Source organism: Glycine max, chromosome 6, assembly GCF_000004515.6.
Source record: "Glycine max cultivar Williams 82 chromosome 6, Glycine_max_v4.0, whole genome shotgun sequence".
NCBI classification, from domain to species: Eukaryota; Viridiplantae; Streptophyta; class Magnoliopsida; order Fabales; family Fabaceae; genus Glycine; species Glycine max.
The window spans coordinates 2,704,368-2,732,162 of NC_038242.2; the positions used below are offsets into that span (position 1 = coordinate 2,704,368).

Consider the following 27,795-nt stretch of genomic DNA (forward strand, 5'->3'; position numbering starts at 1 on the left):
CAGATGCATCGGCTGTGTTGGTGGAGAATAAGAAGGCTCCCACTGCGGATCGCAACTTATTCATCCGCTTCCGGTGACGAATTCGCCGCTGAACCACTTCCTTATCCAGTTTCTCATAATTCTGAATTGGTTTAATGCACAACTGGCTAGTCACTGACAGTGAATCTTTCTTCTCCAACTCTCCAAATAATTCGTGTTCCTCGCTGATACCATTTTCCACTTGGTTGCCGTTTGACACTGGACTTTGCCGTTTCACCGTCTTGGAGTGGGAAGACATCTTTAGTGATGAAGAGTGGTGGCGGTGGAACGGATGGGACTCGTATATATAGCCAAGGTGGTTACAGAATATCTCGTTTGAGACACCATTCGTTTATTGCTTATTTTATTGGTTAAGTAAAAAAAAAAAGGTTAAATTAAAAGGAAGGTGCATGGGATGCGATATTCGAGGTGTCGTTGGATGACACCGACAACGATGGAGAATCAGGCATCAGTGCTTGGGTGCTATGGTGGTTGCTTTTAGGCTTTCTTGCCCTTCGAACATGTTTTGCACCCTGCACGCATCACTTCTACCTTACACAAGAATCCGATTCTATGCAGTTTCTTATTTCTCACTAATTTTTTTATGAATCTAATTAATGCGTTAGGTACATCTACACAACTTGACCTTATCAATTATGCATAACCTATATCTTTAGTAATAATGTACAGTAATGTATCCGTTATGCATACCCGCCCTTTCTATACATATAGAGAGAGAGAGCTTTTTTTTTTTTTGGTGAACTAAATATATATAGAGCTATTGAGAGAAAAAAATGGAAGTTATTTTGAGAGCAATACTAGATGAAGTTATTTATTTTAATAACTATTTGTATGCTTTAGATTTTGTTAATCTAACATTAAATTTGAATTATCTGTTATTCTGTTTGGTAGATTAAGTTTATAAATTTTATGTTTTAAAATAATTTGATGCTTCATAAAATATAATTTATTTAAAATTTTACATAGATGATCGTTAATTATTAAGTTAATATAAAAAATTCAACATTTCAATTAATATATATATATATATAACATCTCCTTAATTTATGTTATTTTTATTTTATATTAAACTGGATAAAGAAAATATAATATAAGATTAATAGTAAAATGCACAAAATTGAAAAGATCTAATAATTGAAAAATAGAAAATGTAATTAAAATAATGGATCTTAAAATAAAAATTTATAAGAGCTTAAATTTAGTTAAATTATAATTACTAAAAAATATTTTATCCATATAATAAAATTAAAATTTATATAAAAATACGGTATAAACATATCTATTAATTTAATTATGTGGATTTTTACATTAATTAAATATTTTAATATATAATTTTATCAAAAACTTTCAATAAGTTAATTTCAAAATTTTCAATTTTTATGGGCAAAAAAAAAACAGTTTTTAGCTTAACAACTTTTTATCTATAGGCTTAATATTTTTAGCTGTTTTTGTCAAATATAACTAAAACTTGTCTTAGGTGGATGTTTTCATTTATCATTTTATATAATATTTGTTACAATATTGTTTTTAAAAAATATATATTTATTTAAATTGGTACAAGACGTGTAACAAAATTTACAAGTTTATAAAGCTCCCGTCACAAAATTGTATGCAAGATTTTGATCATTAAACCTTGAATATTTGTTATTCTCTCTGCACTAGTTTTAACTTGTTCGTTTTCTCTTAACTTTTTATCCAACTCTTTATTGTGTTTTGTCAACGAGATATCACCTTGAAGAACTCTTCTATATGAATGGTGCATTGAGTTTCTTTAGAATTCATAAGCTCAATCAAATGATATAATATTAATCAAACATAAACAATATAGTCTTGAAATTATATATAGGAGATACATATGATTCCAATCCTAAGTAATTAATGTCACCGGTTTTGTTCATTTAATATCTTAAGCTTCAAAATATACACATAGAATAAAGTAATTTCATGACACCTTTGAGTGGAGTAGGTTTAATGCTTATTGTCCATACAGGTAGGTCATCCTAATACTCTGTCTTATTTTAGACTATATAAATTTCATCATAAATATAAGTAGAGAGACGTGGTGTAAGAATGACTTGAAGTGGAGAGGCCTTGATGTTGGTTAGCCCAATTTGTTCAAGCATATCCGTAGGTTTTGCATCATGGATTACAATATCAAATCCATGCAATAGAGTAGCTAGTGTTAGTTGCATAATTTGAAGACCGAAAGAGAGTCCTGGACACATTCTTCTACCTGCACCAAATGGAATCAACTCAAAATGTTGACCTTTAACGTCTATGTCCTTGTGGGTTGTCAGGAATCTCTCTGGGCAAAACTCTAAAGGATTGGAATATAATAAGGGATCTCGTTGAAGTTTTGAAATGTTAGTCAAGAGGCGAGTGCCACTAGGCACATGATATCCACCCACAGTGCAGTCTTGCATGGACTCGTGTGGCAAACTAAGTGGTCCAACTGGGTACAAGCGCAATGTTTCCTTAATGATAGATTGAAGATACTCTAGCTTCTTCAAATCCGATACCTTTACCATCTTTTCCGTTCCAATATGCGTGTCTAATTCATGGACAACCTTATTTAAGATCCCATGATTATTGAGAAGTAATGAGAGAGCCCAAGTCATTGTCCCTGCTGTAGTATCCATGCCCGCTAAAATTAATGCCTACAAAAATAATTAAAAACCTTTTTATGCAGGTAATTTTTTTTTTGGTGGCCTTCTTGTAAGTTTTCAAGATAGATGATTTTTTTTTACATAAAATAATTTATATTTATCTTTTTAATTAAAATGTAAGTAGCATGTTGAAAAATATTAATAAAGTTACTTATTTCTCATTACTTTGATTTTCGTTTCTTTCAACTATATAAAATATCAACTCCATACAAATAGAGAAAAGACAAAAAAAAAAAAAACATAAAATAAATAAAGTTTAATTTTTTATTCGGATACAGTTTAAAAGATATGGACAGAAATAATGAGTTACCACTTACCAGGCATGTAGCTTTGATCGTGGTATCGCCGTCACGACCGTCAAACTCTTGACCCTCCTCAACAAGGTTAAGAAGCAAGTCCATGAAGTCGTGGTTACCTTTCTCTTGACCCGAACCACTATTATTTCTGTTGCGTTTGTGTTCTTGGAGCCAAACTTCAACAAACCCATCTAACTCTTTCGCTGTTGTCTTCATTTTCTTCTCTGCACCATCCAAATCAAACCATCTCAAATATGGCAGAGCATCAGACACAGAGAATGAACCGCTAAGATCAAACAAGTCCCTCATTGCCTTTCGGATCCGTTCGTTCTCTTCAGTCTCCAAAACAAAACGTTTTCCAACCACCGTTCTGAACATAACCTTTAGCATTATGTCCCCAAACCATCTCTTCATCTCAGTTGTTACCTTTTCTGAACCACTCTTGTTCTTGTCTATCCAAATATCGTAAATTTCTTTCACTGCTGCCTTCACCTCCGACTCCATCACGTGCTTGATCATGTCTATGCGGTGAGAAGAGAGGAGCTCCAGCGTCGCAATTTTGCGCACGTGACGCCAATAAGAACCGTAGGGGCTGAACCCAATCATGGAAAAGTTGTACCCCAACACTTCAAAGGCCACTGATTTAGGACGGCTAGCAAACGCTTTGTCGTTGACGGTAAAGCACTGTTTGGCCATTTCCCAATTGCTCACAACCAGCGTTTTGTGAACACCGAGACGCAAGGTGAAAATGGGGCCATATTTGTCAGCCATGTTGCCCAACGTAACGTGAGGTGGTTTTGAGGCACCAAAGAGGTGGAGGTGACCAATCAAAGGCCACGCACCACTTGCTTCTGGTGGTGATTTTCTGGTTGTAGCCGTGCGGGTTCTGCTCCTTCTCCATATGGATGAAAGAACAAAGAGAAATAAGAGCAGCCCGAAGAAGATGGTAAATGATGGTGTTGATAGTAAGAAGGGATATTGCAGGTCCATGGTGTTGGATTAATGGAGGATATGATTGGTTATGGGGATATATAGATAGCTATGATATAGATAACAGAGAATTCAAACACTTGGGTTGGCTACGGGCCCACGCGCGGCACGGAAGCACCGATAGCTAGAAGATCTGGAATTATACAAGGCGACGGGTGCATGCCTCGTGTATCATATCTTTCATGAAACACACCAATTATTGACTTACACACCCAATGCAATATTTCAGTAGCTGGCTATCACAGTAGCAACCGAACTTGGTCCCGGTTTCGAATGTTCAATAAATAACCATGTTCAGAAACTCGTGTCTGTTGATATATATCTCCATCATACGCCTATGATTAGAAAAACATCACAAGGTTACGTGACGATTATATAATTGTTAAATTAATTTATCATTTAAAAGAAGTTTAGGGTTTAGAAAAACATCATAAGTTTACGTGAATGATTTCAATTTATTATGAATTAAAAATGATTTTTTTATCATATATATATATATATATATATATATATATATAACTATTCATATAAATAATAAATATTAATAAAAAATATTTTTAGTCCAGTAAAAAATACTTTAGTCAAAGTTTGGGCCTGCCGGCCTGGACGTATTTATCCAGCCCAAAAGCCTATTTTATTATTTAAAAGTCAAAATTGGATAATTAATTAAAAATAATAATTTTAAGGAAATTACGTGAAATGTGACTTGATCGCTTTTCCCACAGTTCTAGCCACAGAAATAAATTTGGAGGCAAGCAAATTCCAACTTGGTTTTAGATGCTTCTAACTGTGAGTATCAGTTGGGTTGAAGAGATAATTATAAATTTGAATTTGTAACTGGAACACACAGCCACATGGTTTGAGAAATCAGAATCATTAAGATAGGATAAAAACAAAGATTTATAATTATTTTTAATTAATTAAAAATAAAATTCAATTACTTATATGTTTTTTTATAACCACCGTAATTATAATCTATAATTCTTTCGTGGGTTGTCACAAACTTCAACCCTTTGTAAATTTAATTGAATTGATTATAAAATTAATTATCAGAATTTTGTTATATTTAAAGTTTATCATCCTGAACATAGGTTATTTTTCATAAATTTCACGTGTGTTATTAAAAGATGATTATCATACATTTATTTAACTTGTAATATTTTTAATCATTCATTCGTAAAAAACATATAGAGATCAAATAAATGATTCTCTCCTCTCTTTTCCAGCAGGTTATACGCACACACTATATAATTAAGTATTTTCTCTTTTTCTCTTCCCGCTACTGACCATATGTTTCTACTCTTTGATATCTGCTGGTATTAGTTGTTATGATTTTGTCTTTAACTAATTAGTATGCCTGCCGCAAAAGTCTCTTTCACCCTTTAATTTCGTGGTCTTGGCTTTAGTAGGGGGTGGTGCAATATGGTCCTGTTTGATGGATGTATTGATGCTTTTTTTTTTTGTATTTAATGCTTCTGTATATATTTGGTTAATTCTTATTTATGTGCCATATTGACCATAAATATGTGATAACCATATGTTTTGGGGCCACCAATTACTTGAAGTACTTTACACTATTTATTGTGTTGGGTGCTTCGGGTAACGTTTTAATGAATTCTCTTTTTTCTAATAAAAAATAAATAAATTGAGATAAGACGTACAAATCAATTATACACAATAATTCTGGATGCTGGAGAACATTCATGCTGTAAGTATAAAGTATTAAAGGCAAGGATGGATCAACAGGGATTTATACATACCTTTTTTTATAAGATAAACAGGGATTTATACCAGAGTAGGCAAGCTTAGCTATATTATTCATGTAACATTTTTTATAACATTATTATAATATCATTCTAAAAGCATATTAATTTAATTTGATATATATAAATTCATCAAGAAATTTATAAAACTAACGTAATAAAATAACATGAAGATTTTGATCATTAACCTTTGAATTAATAATTTATTTATTTTTTCTCATCTTTCTCTATAACTATATTTGAGTTTTCATTCTCTTGCTTTCTCTTAATTTACCTTGGATTCTTTGCGATCTTAGTCAACTCGATCTCATAATTACCTTGAAACTCTTCTATGCTGCATAAGTTCCTTTAGAATACATAAATTCTTTCTTCACTCACACTCTAATCTTTCCTAGAAACTCAATCAAAATGATATATATATATATATATATATATATATATATATATATATATATATATCAAACACAAATTAAATAATAGTCTTAAATTTATACATACATATAGGAGATACATTTCATTCCAATTCTAAGTCCTCCCATCCACGTGAACAAGATTTTGTTTATGTAGTACAATTAAGATCTTCCGAGAGACTTCATCAATGTCGATATAAATAATAAACTTGGAAGAAAAAGTATGATGAGATGGAATAAGTTTAAAGTTTGTTGTCCATAAATTAGAATGTATAAATATTTGCTTTATTGATTCAAATAATAACAGAGTGGTACAACTTACATAGGAAAACATAGGGGGAGACAATTCCCTTAATCATAAGAAATTAGAATCCAAAAATAAAAAAGGAATCCCATGACTCAGGATTTGACTAATCTTTTCCTTAATCCCAGGTTTTATATTCCTATTTTATTTAAATAATAAAATCTTAGCATTCGTAATTTATTCAAAACGATAAAAGCCAAGCATTCCTAATTTATCCATGCATGACATGTTATCTTATTTTTTTAGTATTTAAATTTCATCATAAATATGACCAGAAAGACGTGGTGTAAGAATGACTTGGAGTGGAGAGGCCTTAATGTTGGTTAGTCCAATTTGTTCAAGCATATCGACATGTTCCCCATCACTAGTTACAATGTCAAACCCATGCAATAGAGTAGCAAGCGTTAGTTGCATTACTTGAAGACCGAAAGAAAGTCCAGGGCACATTCTTCTACCTGCACCAAATGGAATTAATTCAAAATGTTGACCTTTGATGTCTACATCCTTGTGGGTTGTCAAGAATCTCTCTGGCCAAAATTCTAATGGATTAGGGTATAATGAAGGGTCTCGTTGAAGTTTTGAAATATTAGTCAACAGACGCGTGCCAGTTGGTACATGATATCCACCCACGGTGCAATCTTCTAAGGACTCGTGTGGCACATTAAGTGGTGCAGCTGGGTACAAACGTAATGTTTCCTTGATGATAGATTGGAGATATTCTAGCTTTTTTAAGTCTGATATCTCTACAATTTTTTCACTCCCAATTTGTGTGTCTAATTCGTGGATTGCCTTATTTAGGACTTCACGATTATTGAGAAGTAATGAGAGAGCCCAAGACAATGTTGTTGTTGTCGTATCAGAGCCAGCTAAAATTAAGCCCTGCAAAATATAATAATTGTAAATCCTTTTACATTTGTATACTCCATTACCAACTTATACTTAAAGAAAAAAAAATGACAAATTGATCGATATATAATGTTGACATTAAAATTCTATGAAAATACAATCTGTGTCATCAATTATGTGATACATGACGTTGTTTATGTTGGCCTTCTCGCATGTTTTCAAAACAGATGATTTTTTTTTTAAATAAAGACTAAATTTAACGAAGTTCTTCACTCAAATTAAAAAAAAAAATGTTTATCGTCAATAGTTTCAAAATTTATAATAAAACAGATGGAAGTTTTCTTAAAAGTAAATAAATACATTATAAATTTTTTCTAACTATAATTATTAATCAATAAATGTTTCTTACATGCTTAAATAAGGATTAAAAAATGGGTGATGGATTATTCCATTTTAATTAGATCAAATAACCACTGCACTGACCTATATACATATATAATTAGGAAAACAGTTCGCAAATTTAGAAAACGATGACAATTCTTGCTGTAAATTTACAAAACATATGGTTAGTTTGTTTCAAATTAGATAAAATTTATTCTAATATAATTAATGTGTGCTAAAGTTATTCTAAACTATAAATTTTACATCCACAGTTAAATGGATTAATTCGAGAGTGGCTGAACATTAACTAGCCTATAGAAGAAGTAAAATATAATCGACGAATCAAAAGAAACATAACTATATCGTTGATATAAAATTTCTCTTTCTTTTTTTATTGTAAAATCTATATTTGGCAATAAAATGAGAGCAATTTTTTTTAATTTTATTTTATTAAAGCAATATGTTGTAATTCTATTAATAAAAATACTTATTTCCCGTTACTATCACTGATTTATACTACTATTTATTTTTTACGAGGTCTGAGTAATTAATATTCTTAGAATATTAGTTACAAAATTAAAAATAAAATCTGTTGTGAAAATCATATAAAAATATAAAAAATTATAAAAAGTATAATTTCATGCATTTCAGTAAAAAAAAATTGATGTTAGTTCCTTAACCAACTTCTAAGAAATTGTTTAGTATTTATCTTCTTTATAATAACATCAACTAAAAATATTAATCTTAAAAGTATATTTAATGTTGAATCTTGGGATAAATCTTACAGTGAAAATCTGATCTTTCTCAGATTCACCAATAAAATATCCCACAAGATCTTCATGTTAGAAATTTAGTTCGAAAAAGAATTTTGTAGATCTGCAGTTGTTTTTTTTTTTAAATATTATTCATCTGGTAACAGCACAACCCATGAAGGAAGAAGAACAGTTGAAAAACCCATGAAGGAAGAAAAACAGTTGAAATACACAAAGGAAAAAGGAGATGAAGAAGAAAAAAAAAACCAAACCAACAACTGCATATCCAAAAAAAAACAAACACATCATGACAGGGGAAAGGGGGGAGTCGCGCGGAGGGGAAGAAGAAGAAGTGGGGAAGAAGGAGAGCAGGGAGAAAGAGGAAAAAAGAAGAAAATTGAAGAAGATAGTACAGTGAATGGGTGAGGAAAGAAGAAAAAAAAAGTAAATTAATGTTGGGATTTTCGACTCCCTTCCTTCATTAAAATATCACTCTAATAAATCCTCAAATGAAAAAAAACCATTTTATCTCAGTTGTTTAAATGAAAAGAGGTTAAATTAGAAAGCGAGAGGGAAAATCAACTATTTCTTTTACCTTTGATTAGGGAAATAAGGGGTCAGATTAGATGGATTAGTTCCTTAACCAACTTTCCTATTTCTTTTGGAACATCTTTTGATTTTCACATAAGCATTAGAGATTATTTTTTAGATTACAATTATAAATTTATTTATTATTGAATTAGACTGATTTTTGGACAACAAATTCACACTTATATTTTAAGTTGTTCGGTTGAATCGAGAAAAAAATATCTAAAAAGATAAATATTTCACATTATTGACTATATATTTTAGAATTTTATTTTCTTATTTATTTTCTTTCATTTTTATCTTACTCTATATTTTTTTTATATTCTAAGTTTGAAAGAATTTATTTTCCTTCTTATTACTCTATTATAGAAAATTTATTATTATGTTAATGTATTTCTCCATCAATTAATTATATTTAATTTAGTATATGAAGTTCAGAAAAGATGTCCTAAAATTGTGAGAATTGATAAGTACCAGGCAAGTAGCTTTGATTGTGGTGTCAGCATCCTGGCCGTCAAACTCTTGACCCTCCTCAACAAGGCTAAGAAGCACGTCCATCAAGTCCTGGTTACTTTTGGGTTCAGCTTCACTATTCCTTTTACTTTTGTGTTCTTCCAGCCAAACTTGAACAAACCCATCTAACTCTTTCGCCGTCTTTTTCATTTTCTTCTCTGCACCATCCAAATCCAACCATCTCAAATAAGGAAGAGCATCAGACACATTGAACGCCCCCGTCAGGTCAAAAAATTCTCTCAGCGCCTTTCGGATCCGTTCGTTCTCTTCATTCTCACCAACAAAACGTTTTCCTACCACCGTTCTGAACATAACGTTTAACGTTATGTCCCCGAACCACCTCTTCATTTCAGTTGTTGCCTTTTCGGAACCCTTTAGGTTCTTGTAAGTCTCTTTCACTGCCGCCTTAACCTCGGCCACCATCACGTGCTTGAGCATGTCTATGCAGTGAGTAGAGAGAAGCTCCAGCGTGATAATTTTGCGCACGTGACGCCAATAAGAACCGTAAGGGATGAACCCAATCATGGAATAGTTGTATCCCAACAATTCAAAGGACACTGATTTAGGACGGCTAGCAAACGCTTTGTCGTTGACGGTAAAGCACTGTTTGGCCATTTCCCAATTGCTCACAACCAACGTTTTGTGAGCACCCAGACGCAAGGTGAAGACGGGACCATATTTGTCCGCCATGTGGCCCAACGTGACATGGGGTGGTTTTGAGCCACCTAAGAGGTGGATGTGACCAATTAAAGGCCACGCGCCTCTTGCTTCTGGTGGTGCTTTTCTTGTTGCAGCACCGCGGTTTCTGAATATGGATGAAAGAACAAAGAGAAATAACAACAGCCCAAAGAATGTGAAGGTAATTGAGTTTGTTGACTGCAGGAGGGGGTTTTCCATGTGCAACATGGTGTCGGAGGATGTTGTTGGGTATGATTGATTTTGATAATGGATTATCATTTCTGCTTAATTCCTGGTATAAATATAAATACAGAAACAAAAAGCAATCGGGTTTGTGTTTGTGCTCTGTTCAGTTGACTAGCTGTAGCAAGGAAAATGCTTTTTGAATACAAATTGGGGATAATAAAAAATAAAATAGTGTGAATACAGATTAAAATACTAATATTACCCGTACATAGTGTCACATTGTTGTTAACTTTTTTGTCACATTATACATAATAATTAGCAGTTGGGGTTAATTAAAAAAATGAATACAGATTACCGACGCAGCTTCCCTCGCCTATTTTATATGGAGAGTTGCGATTTTTTTATAACAAAAATTTGTGTGGTAAAAAATATAATGGATACTAATGAAGTAGTTGTCACGGAAGAATGCAACTTTTTTGATAGTTAAATGTTAGTTATTAATTTTTTGATAAATGCAATATATTATTATTAGTGTATAATGTTATATGTCAATTAAATTGGTTATAATAGTGAGGGTCTTATTAAGGAATTCAAAGAAGAATTTTTTTATTAGAAATTGTATGGGAGATACAAAAGTCTTTTTTAATTTTTAATATTTCTAAAGTAGAAAATTGTTTTTATAACTTCACAAAGCAGTATAAATATCGAACTTGTCAACTATATATCCATGACTTACTGAACCCTGCCATGTGAATTGGAATAAAAGTATGCATTCCCATGTGTAACTGGTTTGGAAATGCATTGCATTTACACCAAAATAATTGAGTGTACGCACACGATCTCCACACCACCAACTAGCAAAAACATAGCATATGCTTAGTGGAATGAAACGAAAGAAGCTCAATCTAGAACAATTACACCTAAGCGACATGCATGGTAAATGCACCTTCAAAAATTCAAGGTACTGGGGCTGCCAGAGGTGTGGCGACAGTATTCGGTGGCAAATCGTCCTTACATGGATGGCGGGTGGGTATCATACCTCTGACACTTTATTAGGAGAGAATTTTAATGGTTTTGTTGACCAACATCATCCATCATTTTTTCCGTCGACATCAGTTAGTAATGTTTTTTTGAACAACATTGGATCAAATTAGATTAGATTTTTTAAATAAATTTTTAATAGATCAAAATAAATTAATTTTTTTATTTAACAGCCAACAAATGAAATATTGTTCTGTAGATGAAAAGGTACCATGAAAGACTAACACAGCACTCTGGGTGCTAAAACATAAAAGCAGAGTTCAAACATAAAAACAATAAATAAACCCCTTCACACAGAACCCTACCAGCTCTCCACATAAGGCATCTAACACCAGTATTTAACTGTATGCTCCCCAAATTTAAACAACAGAATACATAATAATACCCAACCCTATCTTATAATCCCAAGTCCACCAAAGAAGACAAATAATGCCTTAATCAGGGAAGAGACTTTCACTTACCAGATCCAATGATGCAGAAAAAAAAAAAAACGCTAGCCTGTCCACACACTAAACAGCAACTTCCATAAATGGATTAATTTTATCCCGTCCATTATAATCTGGAATAGAATTTATCTGATATGATCCATCTATTCTGTCACCCCTCCTTTATCTTGTTAGTTTTGCTTTTGATGCGTCTTAATTTTCCAGTGTACCAAAAACAAGATTTATTAGGAATTAGGGCTTCTAAAACTTCATTGTGCGGTCTTCACTAAAATTGCAAACAAGATTAGATTCCTACGACGATCCTTAATTTTACTATTCGTTCACCTGTCTAGATTTAAATTTATTATTTTTACGAAGATTGGTAAACAGAATTCATAATTTAAATGTATGTTAAGAAATTAACATTAAGCCGACTGAATGAATGAATACTAAAAAAACATTACTTTACCATAAAGTATAAAAAATTGATACATAATTTTAAAACAAAACACAAATAACTTGAATTCAGTTCATGCGCTACAAAGTGAAAACCTGCCTTGGAAATTTTTAATTCAGGTTAAGACAAGTACTTTAAATTATGAGAGAGAGATGTATAATTAATTTAATATCAATCTCTCTCTCTTTCTATATATATATATATATATATATATATATATATATATATATATATTAAAATATATAATTTAAAATTATATAGATATGTTGCTAAAAAATTATATTCAAATTTTGAAGCGGAAAAACAAGAACATATCTTTTTGTAAAGAAATACATATGTTTATATTTAAAACCAAAATAGAAAAACCTAAATTACATTGGTCATGAGACCTTTTCAAGCTCCTCTGTTAGCCACTTAACCAACAAATCAGAAAGAGTTGGCCGGAGAAGAGAATATGGAAAAAGTCAGGTAGAGGTCGACTGATAGAAATTCATATAGCAGCTACAAAAGAAATTTTGGGGCTAAAAATGTTGAAGATCCCACATTAATTACTAGTAATATAGTTAAAATAGTATAATATAAGTGTGGAATAGTTTTTATCCCAATAGATAAACTGAAAATCAAATTCAAGAGATACAAAAAAAACTATTCGATCTAGTAGGTATTGTTGGTATTTTTTTTAAAAGGAGAAATTAACTTATATATATCATTTTATTTATAACAATAGACTATATATATGATATAATAATAAACTATAATAAACATGGTCAATAACAAAAAATTCTAGACCCCCTAACAAATTCATGGGCGACTCCATTAGTTTGTTTCCGACTAAAACTGATCATGAAGTTTTGGGAAAGAGTTAAGAAACTATCTACATTTATCCACAATGACTCCAAACTCAGTATAATTTGATCTGTTATGCAGCAAAGGGTCAGCAACAAACTTGCAATGAATCTCCACGATAACGTTATTCAGGTCCAATTCATATATCCGCGTTAAAGCATGCAAAAGTAATGCTGCAGCCTCAGCCTCTTGAACAGATGAAAAACCATAATTCCACCACATTTTCTATTTGATATAATGACCCTCATTATTTCTCGAGCAAGCACCAGAATAGGTATAGGACTCCCTGAATATGGCAGCACCAACATTGCATTTGATAAATCCCTCCATTCGGTTTGTCCATTGAGAATCAGGTGGGGAAAATTAGCTGCTGGATTCAAATGTGGTTCGCAAACTTTCTGCCACTGCATAATATTTTCACGAGCTAAATGGATGGAAAGCAAGGGAGGATTTTCAACATTTTCCGATGCCTTCTCGTTTCTCCTGTGCCATAAGCACCATAAAATAGTGGAAAATTCAACTTGCTCAGGTGGTGATAATGATTGAAGGATTTTGAGTTAGTACTATTATATCAATCATTATTGAACTGTTATTAGATCACTTCCTGGTATGTTCAATCTTACAAACTATTTCCCTTACCAATATAAATATGACCAAAAATAATGCATATCAGTTGGGATAACTTTCACACCATAAACTAGCTTTTGGTGTTCACCAATTCACGGTGCTAGTGGGGGAAAGGCAATAATCTAATTCATGGTGAATGTGTTGGATTTTCCTTAGTTTCATCAGTGAAGAAAAGTTGATATGGTAAACGAGGTTTGGCTAAAACCTCTAGTGGTGTGGTTTTAATAAGTGTGAGTCCAAATGTGGCACTCATGTCAACATTTTCATTGTTCAAGGTTGTGACTTCAAATGCCTGCAAAAAAGTTGCTAATGCCAAGTATGTCATTTGAAGGGCAAATGACATGCCAGGACAAGACCTTCTTCCACCACCAAAGGGAAGTAGCTCAAAATGTTGACCTTTTACATCCACACCCTTGTGGTTCGTGAGGAACCTTTCTGGTTGAAATTCTAATGGGTCTGACCATACACGTGGGTCTCTCTGCATCTTCCAAATGTTCAAAATAAATCTGGTACCTGCTTGGATACGGTAGCCACCTAAGGTACACTCACTTGTGAATTCACGTGGACCTGGAAGTGGTGCAGCTGCATACAACCTCATCGTTTCTTTAACTACGGCTTGAAGGTATATTAATTTGTTAATATCAGATTCATTCACTAGTCTTCCCTTGCCCACATGCTCATCCAATTCATCTTGAACTTTGTTTAAGGCGTGACGATTATTCAACAATAACGATAGTGTCCAAATCATGGTAACAGTTGTAGTATCCGTTGCCGCAGCAATTAGCGTCTGCAAGATGTAGCAATGTCATTAACAATTTAAAATTTTAAACAGAACACCCATGTATTTCATCCTCTTGGGTGATAATGACTATCCTCTAGCGATCTTAACCATAGCTAAACAACTTATCTTTCTTTTTTATATATCGCGTCACTTATTACATTTATTTTCTTTCTTTTTTTTCTCTTCTTATCTCTCTTTTTGCCACTCAAAATAGAATGGACATTTAGAATTATCAAAAAATAATAAAATTAATTAATAGGTTCGATATAATTCATATTAAACACAGTAAAAAGATATAACTAAATGGAACCACTAAAATTGAGTTTGGAGGTATTTATAAGCTAGATTCAGTTAAATCATTCAACTTTTTTTTTTGTGAAGCGTTTAAAATTATATTGAAGCATCTGCTAACATAATTTAAAATAAATGTTTGTGTATCTTATTATACATCAAGAAATTAAACTTAAGTTTAAAATTAATTTTAAATTTTAAATTTTAAAATAAAAGTTTTGATTTTAACTTGTGATCGAGGAAATTTTTTTTCCCTAGATAAATTATTTTCTAGAGACCATCATACTTAACACAATCCAATGAGAAATTAAAATATGAGAAATTATTAAGTAACATGAGATCATCATATTATTTATAATTTCGATCAATAATCATATATGACACCTAAATAACTTAATATTTACATCAATCTCTTATATTAAGGAATAATATAATTAATTCTTGTTAAATATTTATTAATTATATTTTAATTTAATAAAATATCTTGGACATTGAGGTTTTAGGTGATACTGATTATTGGTTGGGATTATAATTAATGTTATGATGTTGAAACACCTAATAATTTATCCTAAATAGATAACTCTTTTAGCATAAATTCAAATCTTAATTAGCAAACATTCTGAGTAGAAACTAGCTCTGGATTCAACCCTCAATGATAATTTTATTTTATTTTATCTACTTAATATATAATGAAAAGTTTGAAGGCAGCTTACTGAGCATGTGGCTTTTATGACAGTGTCAGCATCATAACCAGCAAGGTCGACACCGTCAAGTGCAGACAGCAACGCACCCATGAAGTCTTGCTCTGTTTTGGCCTCACTTGAATCTCTTCTCAGCTGCTTATGTTCTTCTAACCATTCAGAAACGATGTTATCTATTTCTACAGCCGTCTTTTTCATCTCCTTCACTTCACCTCCCAAATCAAGCCACCCAAGAAAGGGAATCGCGTCCCCAATCACAAGCGACCCCATCAAATGAAAGAAGTCTCTCAGCACCCCCCGAACTCGCCTTGCCTGTTCCTGATCTACACTCCCCACACAGTATCGCTTTCCAGCAACCATCCTCAGAATCACGTTCAGATTCATTTCTCCAAACCACTGCTTCATCTCCACCAACAAATCACCAGAGGACACGCCTCTTTTCTCCGCCCACGCTCTCTGTAGTTCTCTCAACGAGCTCTTTACCTCGGAATCTCTAATACCTCGAAGCATTTCAGCCTGGCGAGTGGAGAGTAGCTCTGAAACCGTAATCTTGTGCATATCGCGCCAGAAATCTCCGTATGGGGCGAACGCGAAACTAGCATAGTTGTATGTCAAGATTTTTGCGGCGGTGAATTTGGGACGAGAGGAGACAGTGACGTCAAGAGTGGTGAAACACTCTTTTGCTAACTCCCAAGAGCTCACCACAACGGCAGGGTGAACACCAATTCGGATGCTGAATATTGGGCCATACATGTCTGCTAACGTTCCTAGGGTTTCGTAAAGAGGCTGACCGGAGCCACCCAAGAGGTGAAGATGACCGATCAAAGGCCAGCCACCGGATGCTGCCGGTGGCTTGCGAGCAGAACCTGCTGTAGCCCGTTTGATTAAGAACGCCATGTAAGAAATTAATAGGAAGACACAAACTCCAACACCCGTTGCTGCGTCCATGACAAGTTGCGAGCGCTGTAACGACTTGTGGATCAACTAGTGCTATTTTGGAAATAATTTCTCTTTGTGTCGTTTCTCTTATCTGTTTCCTGTGCGAGTGATGTCTCTGTCTCACTGACTTGAACGGTTGGTTTTTCTTTTAGTAGCGCGCCAACAATAGAAAAACGTGCACGCATGCTTCAAAGGAAAACAATGAAAGATACGAAAATTATTTTTGTAAATCATTTTATAATTTAGGAAATATTTAAAAATATATATATATATATATAGTTCATTAATTTCAATAAATTTAGAGTTCACAATAAAATATTGTTTAATTGTTTAAGTAATTTTGAATCAAATTTGGCTCATACTAATAATTTGTTGGTTTGTATCTCATTTTATTCACAGAATCAAAAAATGACGCCAATAAGAACCAATAGGGGCTGAACCCAATCATGGAAAAGTTATTGCCCAACACTTCCTGGGCTAAACCTTTTGGACGGCTTGTAAACGCTCTGTAGTTGACAGTAAAGCATTGTTTGTCAGCCATGTTGGCCAACGTTACGTGCAGGTGCCCAAACAATGGCCATGCACCACTAGCTTCATGAGGTAATAAGGTCACTGGACTGGAGATGCTTTCTGAATGAAGAAAGAATCTTTGTAAGGAAAGTGAAATTAGTGAATTGGAACCACTGAAATAATCAGAAGTCTATTTAGTGAGTGGTTTCGCAGAGAGCCCAGCAAATTGGTTGCTTCTATCTTGTTTCCTCGCCAAATTTGTGTGGTGAGATTTTTCTGCAGAGTCTGCCTCCCCTCTCTCCTACGCGAGAAATCGTTAGATAATGAGAAACTCTAATCTTTATATGAGATATGTAAAATGATATTAATTTTCTTTAATAAATTTTTTAAAAATTACTTATATCACATAAAAAATATAGTTGGAACCATGGTCATATGGTAGTTTTAGACTATTTTAATAATTATTCCTCGTTGGCAACTTTCATATTGGTCCCATTTTTATTTTCAACCATATGAATGGCTAAATATTCATCAGGGAATTCAATTTTTCCTAGTAATATCAACGTTGTTACACCTTTGAACTACCATTTTAAGCTTGAGGAAACTGAGAGATTATGGGATTCGAGGAGTAGCAGAGACAGAGAGCAAGTAAATGACGAGTCATCATAGTGGCTAATTAACGATTATAAATTAATAAAGTTGTTAATTAGAGTCATGAAGCTAAAAGAAACTTTTACAGGTGACTGACTTGTTACTGTATGATTATTTGTTACTTAAGTAATTATGTTTTTTTATAGAAAATTTTATCCATTAAATCATATGGTATGGTCCATTTTTTTAACAATTTTAACTTTTCATGTACATTGAAATTAAAGACATTTTCTTTTCTCTGCATAAGAATGAAGAATAGGGACAAATGTAGCCATGTCATATAACATTGACTTTTCATTGTAACGGCCTCGTGGCCTAACATCAAACAACTGGAATTTCATCAATTCCATTTTCAATATTTAATAATCTAAAAGTTTAATTAGAACATGCAACTATTTATAAGTTTAATTTAGTAGGCATATAATTTGGCTGGAAGGCGTGAAGTAAGAAGAACCTCCAAAAGAGTTGCCTTAGGCATTGTTAAACCAGGGCTCTCAGTCATATCAACTGGTTGATCTGATGGGGTAGCAAATTCAAAAGCATGAAGCAGACGAGCCAGTGTCAAGTGAAGAACTTGGAGTGCAAAGGACATGCCAGGGCATGACCTTCTACCAGAGCCAAAGGGAATGAGTTCAAAGTTTTGGCCTCTCACATCAACAGCATCACTTGTGAGAAATCTCTCAGGTCTAAAAGCAGAAGGTTCTTCCCACACCCTTGGATCCCTATGAAGCTTCCACAGGTTAACCACCAAGCGGGTCCCAGCAGGGACATGATAGCCGGCAACATTGCAATCTTCTTGGGCCTCCCTTGGTCCTAGGAGGGGACCAGCTCTGGGTATAGCCGCAAGGTTTCCTTGATAATTGCTAGAACATATGCAAGATTTCTAATATCTAACTCCTCAACTTGCCGTTCCATGCCAACATTCAGATCCAACTCTTCTTGTTTCTTTCGTGTTAAGCTGGTTCTATTCCTTTCGTGTTTTCTTATTTTATTTTCTTACCATTGTAAAGTAACGACGGTACTTATTTACTAATGTGATGTTTAATTTTAAGATTTAAAACAAGATCTAAAATATGATATTTGATTTTATAAATATCATGTTGAGTAAGAAATATTGATGACATCTTTAGTGAAGTTGGTGGTTATTTTGATGATGAATATTATTTTTATTTTCTAGTTATTTCTAATTTGATGTAATTTGAACTGATGAACATTGGGTTTAATATCTATGACTTTGAGTTATGTTGTTTAATATTTTGTGCATTTTTTTATCTTAAAAAATAATTGAATGACGAAAGACAAGTGTATTAGTCTTTATTTTTGAATTTTTACATAATTTAATATTTTTTATTTGATTATTTTTGTTGATAAATATATTATAATGAATTTATTAATATATAAATAGTTAAGATAATAAATTTTAACTTATCTTTGGGAGATGGATATGAAATATGTTCGGAAGTCAAGATGGAAACTTGAGAGGTAATATGCGTCCCGCCCCTGTTCCACCCGGTTGCCAGGTCTACGGCCTCTGCCTTAACTCCACCATCCACTCCTTGGTCACGGTACTCCTTCAGCCACCCTTCAAGTATGTAATCCAAGTCCTTGGCAGTCTTCTTCATTGCCCTCTCATGCCCCTGCACATCAAACCAACGCAAAAACGAACCGCGTCCGAAACCACAAAAATCCCAATAAGATGAAAGAACTGATTAATAGCCTTCTGGCACCTCCTCGCTTCATCATCATCACAGCTAGCCCGGGCCCCGAAGTAGCGTTTCCCCGCCACCATTCAAACCACCATGTTGAGAGTCAAATCCTCCAACCACCGGTTCAGTTCCACAAGCACAGCTTTGGACCCGAGAGTTGTAAAGGTCCCTCATCCCCATGTTGAGTTCGGACACTCTCACATGCTTCAGCATTTCGAGTCTTCGATTGGAGAGAAGTTCAAGAGTTCTGCGTAGTTGTAGCCCATGTGCTTTGCGGCAACCGTTGTGGGGCGTGAAGCGAGAGTGGCTTGTCATTGGTCGTGAAACATTCTTTTGCCAAATTCCATGTACTCACGACGATGTTGAATGCTGTCAATATTAGTCAGCCATTGTTCCTAGTGTTCGGTAGAGAAGTTGATCATCGCCGCCCAGAAGGTGTAGGTGACCAATTAGTGGCCATGCACCAGCTGGGACAGGAGCCTCTTTACTCTTCTTGTTGCTATCAGTATCTCCTTTATTTCTCTTCTTTCCCTGAATAGTACTGTGCCAGACAAATACTAACAAGGACACCAAAATGGCTATGATGGTTAATTGCAGGGAGTAATCCATGGTTCAGAGCAAGTTGCACAGAACGGAGATAGCGCTCAATCAATTTATAATGCAAAAATCGTACTGAATTTAATAGCATCAAGCATGCCGTGTCTTTATTAACTAATTCTGTTTGTTAGATATCTCAGTATTTCAAACTAGTATAAGCTAAAACACTAGGAAAGGTGTTAGCGAACTTGGGAAGTCAGACAGCATTTTCTCAACAACCAACTACTGAAGTTGTGAAGAACATTTGTTCATGCCACTTCCTCATATCTAATAATTTTATATAGTTTTTACGCTAACATCTGCCACTACCTCATTTGTAATTATTTTATTTCTTCCCCTTATATTTATATTTATTGGTGATTGAAGTGATGGTTTTAATGGTGTTGTATAGAGGGAAATTAATGATAATGGTGGATTTGGGTAAACTTATTTTAAAATAAAAACATTTATTTTAATTAAAAAATTACTTATTATAATTTTTATTGTAATTTTTTAGATGTTTGGATAAATTTTTAAAAATAAGTGGAAATCTACTTATTTTGAGAAGTTTTCTGGACCTGCTTCGATGCGAAAACGAAATTTAGGTTATTAGCAAAATTAACATGATATTGATGCAACATGACTTACCATCTGTTTCTCCACTTTGAGGTTTTATTTGGTATCACTAAAATTACGTCACCCAAAACAAAACAAGAAATAGATTTTATCCATCTAATCTCTTCATTCCATCTTAAAATGACATACCAAACACAACATAATTAATGTTGAACAGGGATGAAATACCATTTCGGTATAAAAATCATTGGTAGTCTAATTTATTTACCCTCCCATTCTGTTAAGAGGGAAGAACCTTTACTAAAAACTAAAGGAGACTCATCATCGATCGAGTTTGATGGTCATAAAGCTTGGTTGTTTCATGTTTAATTGCTGACTCGCTCAAAAAATTCAACACTAGAATAGATACACTGAGTAAACGACAAGAATCGATGATGTTGTGATCAGAACGAGGTTAGATAATAATAGTTCAGTTAGTGTTCACAATGCCAAATCATCAATTAGTCAACCATTTAATCTAACATACAAAAAAATGTTTGTTTTGGATTAAAAATTGATTCATTACTCCTAGAGAAAGCATCACAGCAATTCAGTTAGTCAATGTTTAAATGAGTTGAGAGATCGTCTTAAAGCATTTTTATTCTTAAGATTAAAAAAAAATTGCCTTCTTTATTTTATGTCTTGAAATTCAGAAATATTAAAATTTCTAATACGTTCTCAACTTTTATCTAATTTAGCCTTAAATCTTTGTATACATTATTTATAACTCAAATATATATATTCATCTTTTTGACAAAACAAAATTTAAATTTACTCAAAAAAGTTGGAAGGAGATTAAAATTGGACCGGGTCCAAATTAGTAAAAATACAATTAAATCTTTTAAAAAATTGCCAAAGTGATGAGTTGAACTAATGAATACATATTCAAAACTTTACCCTCGCAATCTTTACCTAAGACTATGCTACTCAATAACTTCTGAGTTGGGAGCTTTAATAGATGATTGTAGAAGCTTGTTAGCCCAAAATCCAACCTTTTGTATTGATTTTGTAATGAGACAAAGTCATGAGCTTGCCAGAGTGATTATATTTTATTAATCTCTATATTTGTTATCATGTTATTTTTTTATTGAATGATTGGTTATGAATGGAATGATATAAGTATATTTCAGTATTTCTAAAAAAAAGAAGTGAATTTCAGTATAAATAAATAAATAACGCACTTGTGGTTGCATTAATTAATTAAATGATTTAGAGTACTCGGCCCTATAAAGCCTGCAAGGAGTTCATAATAATAAATTGTGCAAGCATCATTTCTAGCATATTAGTGCCCTGAACGGCTGGGCTTTAATTATTTGCCTTTTTTTCTTAATTTTTTACTTTCGCAAGAACAAAGGTTAATGGACTCTTTTTTTTTTTTTACTTTTGAATAAAACGAAATTATAAATATTTTGCAACATAAATATTATCTTTGGCAATTATAATTAAACGAAAAATAACTTTTAATTATTTTACGTAAATTTTCTTAAACATAAATCACCTTTTTACATAATCTTAAAGATCTTTATTTTTAAAAGTTTGAACAGATTCAGAGGAAAAAGAAAATAAATTATTTTAGGATTTTAAAAAATATTTCTGTTATGAAAAATTATTAAATATCATATTATTTTATTTTAAAAATATTGAAAATAAATTATTATTTTTTAGTGATTTCTTAAATAAATATTTGGAAATAAATTTAAGAGATACTTTTATAATTAATTATAAAAATTGTAAACAAAAATAATAAAAAATTCAAAGCTATTAAATTCCGAAGAAAAATGGAATTATAAATGCTGAACATTTTGATAAAAAAAAAATTATGGCTTTTAAAAACGAAGCACAAATCTCTTCTCTTAGATACAATTACAAATATGAAATATGCTCTTAGAATGATATCATGACAATCAAGCATAAATCTTGACCCACCTGTTCAACATGGGTCCTCTTCCGAACAATTACAACATATGGTCCATTGTCTAAAAGAGCTATTTATATTTCTTCTACGCTTATACTTTGCACTGAAAATGACATCAAAGACATATTCTGAATTCTATGGACAGAAGCCAGTGATTCCTAGTAAAGATTTATCCTCTTCCCTCATCCTTTTTTCTAGCTAGACAAAAGCTCATAAAAACATATATATCATGGATAAAAAATCATTCATACGAACTCTTCCTCCATATAATGTTGGAGGAGTGCTTAATTGACAAAGGAAAAGGGTTACAATATATTCGACAACACTTGAGAATAGTTAATTCTCTTGATTCCGCGTGGTCTGTTTGCAACTAGTGGGCCTTCCAAGGGTAAATTCTAGGTCAAGCGTCATATCGGAACGTGACAAAGAGCAAGAATCCAATTTCTCCTTCATGCAATTTGACAGGCCTCCATAATGCTGTCCACCCACCTGTTTAAATATTATTATTACACCAATATAATTAACTAGCTATTTCGAAGACATATAGTACATGCAAACTGCACCGAGACCAGTGTAATTGTAAGCCGTGTTTGAGTCTATGGGTTACAACTTACCATGGTTTGGTTTCCTTTGAGATGAGAATACATCGAATTGATTATGGGGTTCTGTGTATAATTTATTGAATTTGTCTCTTTTGATGATTGCCATGACGCCCTGAGTGTAAAAAGTAAGTGAAGAAAATTAGAACGTACGTAAATTTGTTATAAAGAACTAAAGAAATAGTTAAGCTTATTTTAGCACACTATAGAGGCAAAGCAAAATACTGAGAGTCCAAAATTCGAAATAAATACCAATCATAATCTCAGTTTTTCTAAGCTAAAATTGAACGTAATCAGATTTGCGGTGAAAACTTAAGATCAGAATAACGATTAGGTGAAAGCCACTATAATATCCTAGTACTGTTTATGTTTGCATTCTCAGCAAAAAGAAATTATGTTCACTTTAATTTAGCTGATAAAAGAACAAAGAATTATTAATATCTACAAAGAAAGAAACTTAAATTATAGGAGAGAGGAGGTGTGGAATGCAATCAATACCTTTGGAATTTTAGCAGTGGCTGTGGTAAATCGGGTCTCTCGCAAGCTAAGACTCCATGCAGATCGACAATCCCTGGCTTTTGGCTCAATCCTATACCTGTCTGCCCATAACCTACAATTTCACAACCGATAGAGCCATTGCTCTTGCTTTATCAGACACCAGCTTAATAATTCACATGTAGACTTAAAAGTTAGTCGTATCCCAACCAATTTTACATATACTATTCTTATAGAACTCTCTTTTTGAATATATATTTTCTTTCCTTTTATTATATATGTTTATCTCTTTATCATTTATCTCGTTTTATCACATATAATTCATTTTCTCTATTTTCTCTTAATAATAAAAAAAGAGAAATTGTAACACTATTATTAAGGAAACTCTTCTTTCTTTCTTTTAGTTGTTCAAACTCATTTATTTATTGGTCCAAAACCCTTAGACTTTTAAGGGTATCATAGCAACTCTTTTATAAAACAAAAATGGTTAGAAAAAAAGTTATAAGAATATAATTTCTCTTATATTTAATGCAAAACGGTACTAGAGCAAATCATAGAACTTCTGTCACACACGAATCACCAAGGATTTCAAACAAAGAGAATAACAATAATAGAAGACACGAAAATGGAGTCCTTGAGAGGAAACATCCAACTACCTGCGCTGCCTTTGTCAGAGCTCTTCACTGTTCTATACATCTGCATGAACACCCAATGAAATAAAATGAGAAGAAAAGTCCACAACGCTAAGATTACCATCTAGATACCCCTTTGTCCTTAGTCTTTGTTCTAGCTTCCCCCACTAGTGGAGGAAATGACTAAGGAACTTTATTGCATATTTAGTCTAGGGAGAATGCAGAGAGATAGGAACAGTATAACCCCACACCTGCAAGTGACTCTTCACGTGAGATAGAGTTAGATCCTTAACATTCATTAACTCTAACACTGACTTCGGAGTTGCCCCTGCGACCGGCAAAATAACTCAAAATTAGATAAACATCCCAAATGAATTAACGATATCAAACTTTCATAATGGAGCAATGGAGAAACTAATCATCAAGGTTTTAAAAATTGGTCTGCAACCGCGATTTCAGCCATGACACCATGGTTTTTGAAGTCTACACTTGCAACCACAACTGCATCGACCATTTGTCTACAATTTCCTATAATATATATAAAGGTTCAGGAAGAAATCGCGACAGTAACCATGAAAACAATTTAAAACCTTGCTAATCATAGCATGCAAGTAAGTTTAGAATCTTGAATTGATCGATTTACTTTCATGACCACCAAGAAGCTGAACCGCATGAACAAAATGAGCATGGAGGGTCGTAGTCCATCGCATTCTAGGAGCTCTGATGTTTCTTTTCACACCATGAATGACTCTAGCATTTCTCTTGAAATCAAGGGTATTGGTGTGAGGTTGGTAGTTGTGGAGGTGATGACTGAAGTTGTTTCTCGAGAGTGCTCCTTGTTGGACAGGATAAGGATTCAAATTTTCTGTTTCGATGCCTAAGCTCAAAGTCGGTTCATGATGGCCAAGGTTGTAGGCAGTGTCCATGAGGAAAAAACCATTTTCGTGGCTTAAATCGCTTTCACTGCTACCAGAATCCGAGGTTGAGCACATATCGTTGTAAAGCATTTTGGTAGTTAATGTTAATCCGTTGCAGCTTATTCCCACTTGTTTGGCATCAGAATCTGAAATGAAGGGTGGGCTTATGTTTAAGGATAGGTCTGGCTCTGGCAAGGGTGCAAAGGTTGCCATTCCTGTATGCCAAGTAGTGTACATGGGGATTTGTAGCTAGAGATCTGGATCAGTTACAGAAGTGACCAGTGCGGTGGTACAATATACATAAGATCGAAAGGAAAAGAATGATAGAGTTTAATCAAGGATGTGTATATGACATAGTGAAGCAAATATAGTAAGACATGGAAAATAGGAGGAGCTGAGATATATATGAAGTAGAAAATGAAATGAATGATTGAAAGAGCTTATTAAAAAGAAAACTAGAGTAACACTATACCATCTAGTTTCAAGATGCAATTGTATTAAATATAGGAATTCTATTGGATTCAAATTGAATTGTCTTTTGTAGTTTATTAGTAGTCTCTTTAGAAAAACTACAGGTTTTATCTTTTATACATGAATAGATGTGTTTATGTATGATTGAATTATAGAAGTAGAAAATAGGAGGAGCTGAGATATATATGAAGTAGAAAATGAAATGAATGATTGAAAGAGCTTATTAAAAAGAAAACTAGAGTAACACTATACCATCTAGTTTCAAGATGCAATTGTATTAAATATAGGAATTCTATTGGATTCAAATTGAATTGTCTTTTGTAGTTTATTAGTAGTCTCTTTAAAAAAAACTACAGGTTTTATCTTTTATACATGAATAGATGTGTTTATGTATGATTGAATTATAGAAATTAAAATCTTGACTTAGTAGTAAAAAGAAAGAAAAAAATGTATAGTAAATTTGATTTTTCCGTTAATAAAAAAATTAATAATTAAAATTTATCCATAAAAAATATATCAAGAAAGGCTTATGATTTATGTTACTTTCGTGAGGTGGTAAAAACCTTTAATTTAAGTAGCATCTCACTAGCTAGGGATGAAGGAAGACACGGAAAGCTTTAATTGCGGTGACGAAATTATATTAATATTGCAGAGACTAGTTGTCACTGGGGAAAGAGAATGGATTGGAGTTTTTTCTTTTGGGACAGTACTGGTTTTAGCCAAAAGGGAGTTGTTATTAATGGATTAATCTTCAAAGGAATATGCAAAGAGAAAAGAGGGAAGCAGGTACGCGGAATGCAGGTAAAATGTTTTTTCTTTTCTTTTTACTTAATTAGGTTGGGGCGATATAATGGAGGTTATGTCAGGAATGGTTGGAATTGGAGAAAAACAAAATGATGAGTACTATTTTAAGAATATTGAAATGAAAATTGGAGTCACCCTATAATGTTGGTAGACACTTTTTTTAGAATATTTTTTTTATCTATAATTTGTTATAATTTATTAAAAATCATTAATTTTAGTAGATTTTATTTCTCAATTAATATTTCTTTAATAAAACCTATCAAAATTTGTAATTTTCAAAATCATGTAAAAGTATATGAAAGAATTGTAGAGAAAATGTCGCTAAGATTCTTCTAATTATATATATTCTACAAGTTATAAATATTTTGTAATTAAGAAGCTTAATTATTTTGCATACAAAAAATGTACATGCCTTCATTGTTGTAGCTAGCTAAGTTAGTTAGGACCAGTAGGATGACGGCGTAAATCTAGTTATACAAGATTGCGGTAACTATTGAGGAAATAAGGATCACTAATTCAAAAAAAAAATGTACAACCATGTGAAGAAAGCTTCAAATTTTGAGTTCCAGCTAGCTTTTTCCCCTTAAAATTTGACCAAAAGGATGAAATCACCGAAATCAACGCCGTTTAGGCTTATGTGCTCCACAATATTACTTGATATATAAATTATTGTATACTTCATTAATCATAACGACATGATGAAAGTAAATTAACTTTGTATATTGTGTCCAGGTAGTAGCTAGGTACCAACTTTGTCAAGCATGGCAGCTTTTAGGCAAGCAAGTCTGTTACGCAAATGGCACATTGTCATTCAAAAGTAGTGATCATGCGATAATAATGCGCTGATGAGTGAACACGAAGGTCAAAAGCTCCCTTCATTTTCAAAAGACATCACTGATAACCTTTAGCTAAGCTAATTAACTCCTCAATATATGTAGCTTCTTTTTCTTTCACATATCAGTCAAACCTAACAGGCTAACAGCGATATTCTAACCCCAAAATGCAACATGGATAGACGCTGGTCGCAGAGCAGGGAGAATGAAATCAGAGCATACGTAGACCTAAATTCACTCGTCAATTTATTATTCATGGTCCAACAAGGACCGTAGATTTTGAAACTATGATAATAAATACTAGTACGTACTCCTGGTCTACTGGTACCGACAACTGATTATGGAATACTGCTTTTAAGCGTGGGAATAGAATTATCCTATGTGTGTTTGATATTAATTTTCCAAGTAAAAAAAAATGACAGCTTTCTTAAGAGAGCTTGATTTCAAAAATATATATATATATATATATATATTTGTTAAGAAAATTGAAATCAACGTGCACTAAATAAATAAGAAAAAAAATAGAAAAAGGAGATGGAACTCTTGCGCAG

At 32.9% G+C, this 27,795-nt stretch overlaps 4 protein-coding genes and 1 pseudogene across 4 annotated transcripts; all 5 read right to left on the bottom strand.

The window, feature by feature from the left end:
• Window positions 1–1,911: 1,911 nt before the first annotated feature.
• LOC100778017 (cytochrome P450 CYP82D47) lies at window positions 1,912–4,258 on the bottom strand. The gene is made up of 2 exons (XM_003527656.5): window positions 3,023–4,258; window positions 1,912–2,696 (listed from the first exon to the last, which is right to left on the bottom strand). Exons 1-2 carry the CDS (start codon window positions 3,989–3,991, stop codon window positions 2,058–2,060), a joined length of 1,608 nt encoding a protein of 535 aa, XP_003527704.1. The 5' UTR covers window positions 3,992–4,258; the 3' UTR covers window positions 1,912–2,057.
• Window positions 4,259–6,427: 2,169 nt separating this feature from the next.
• Window positions 6,428–10,659, bottom strand: LOC100787630 (cytochrome P450 CYP82D47). Its single transcript, XM_003528163.4, has 2 exons — window positions 9,510–10,659; window positions 6,428–7,347 (listed from the first exon to the last, which is right to left on the bottom strand). The coding sequence occupies exons 1-2, from the start codon at window positions 10,503–10,505 to the stop codon at window positions 6,718–6,720; spliced, it is 1,626 nt and encodes a 541-aa protein (XP_003528211.2). The 5' UTR covers window positions 10,506–10,659; the 3' UTR covers window positions 6,428–6,717.
• A 3,079-nt stretch (window positions 10,660–13,738) lies between these two features.
• LOC100779080 (cytochrome P450 CYP82D47) lies at window positions 13,739–16,778 on the bottom strand. Its single transcript, XM_006581164.4, has 2 exons — window positions 15,594–16,778; window positions 13,739–14,595 (listed from the first exon to the last, which is right to left on the bottom strand). Exons 1-2 carry the CDS (start codon window positions 16,527–16,529, stop codon window positions 13,936–13,938), a joined length of 1,596 nt encoding a protein of 531 aa, XP_006581227.1. The 5' UTR covers window positions 16,530–16,778; the 3' UTR covers window positions 13,739–13,935.
• Window positions 16,779–16,909: 131 nt separating this feature from the next.
• LOC100779604 (xanthotoxin 5-hydroxylase CYP82C4-like) lies at window positions 16,910–20,172 on the bottom strand (annotated as a pseudogene).
• Window positions 20,173–22,509: 2,337 nt separating this feature from the next.
• LOC100780143 (probable transcription factor KAN4) lies at window positions 22,510–25,590 on the bottom strand. Its single transcript, XM_006581165.4, has 6 exons — window positions 24,863–25,590; window positions 24,471–24,547; window positions 24,244–24,283; window positions 23,591–23,702; window positions 23,108–23,207; window positions 22,510–22,982 (listed from the first exon to the last, which is right to left on the bottom strand). Exons 1-6 carry the CDS (start codon window positions 25,371–25,373, stop codon window positions 22,830–22,832), a joined length of 993 nt encoding a protein of 330 aa, XP_006581228.1. The 5' UTR covers window positions 25,374–25,590; the 3' UTR covers window positions 22,510–22,829.
• Window positions 25,591–27,795: the final 2,205 nt, after the last annotated feature.

Coding starts and splice junctions, on each gene's coding strand:
- LOC100778017 (XM_003527656.5), bottom strand. CDS start 3,991: ATGGACCTGCAATATCCCTTCTTACTATCAACACCATCATTTACCATC. Junction 2,697..3,022: donor CGATCAAAGCTACATGCCTG/GTAAGTGGTAAC, acceptor TTATTTTTGTAG/GCATTAATTTTAGCGGGCAT.
- LOC100787630 (XM_003528163.4), bottom strand. CDS start 10,505: ATGATAATCCATTATCAAAATCAATCATACCCAACAACATCCTCCGAC. Junction 7,348..9,509: donor CAATCAAAGCTACTTGCCTG/GTACTTATCAAT, acceptor TATATTTTGCAG/GGCTTAATTTTAGCTGGCTC.
- LOC100779080 (XM_006581164.4), bottom strand. CDS start 16,529: ATGGACGCAGCAACGGGTGTTGGAGTTTGTGTCTTCCTATTAATTTCT. Junction 14,596..15,593: donor TCATAAAAGCCACATGCTCA/GTAAGCTGCCTT, acceptor TACATCTTGCAG/ACGCTAATTGCTGCGGCAAC.
- LOC100780143 (XM_006581165.4), bottom strand. CDS start 25,373: ATGTACACTACTTGGCATACAGGAATGGCAACCTTTGCACCCTTGCCA. Junction 23,703..24,243: donor CTCTGACAAAGGCAGCGCAG/GTAGTTGGATGT, acceptor GTGAAATTGTAG/GTTATGGGCAGACAGGTATA. Junction 22,983..23,107: donor TCAAAGGAAACCAAACCATG/GTAAGTTGTAAC, acceptor ATATTTAAACAG/GTGGGTGGACAGCATTATGG.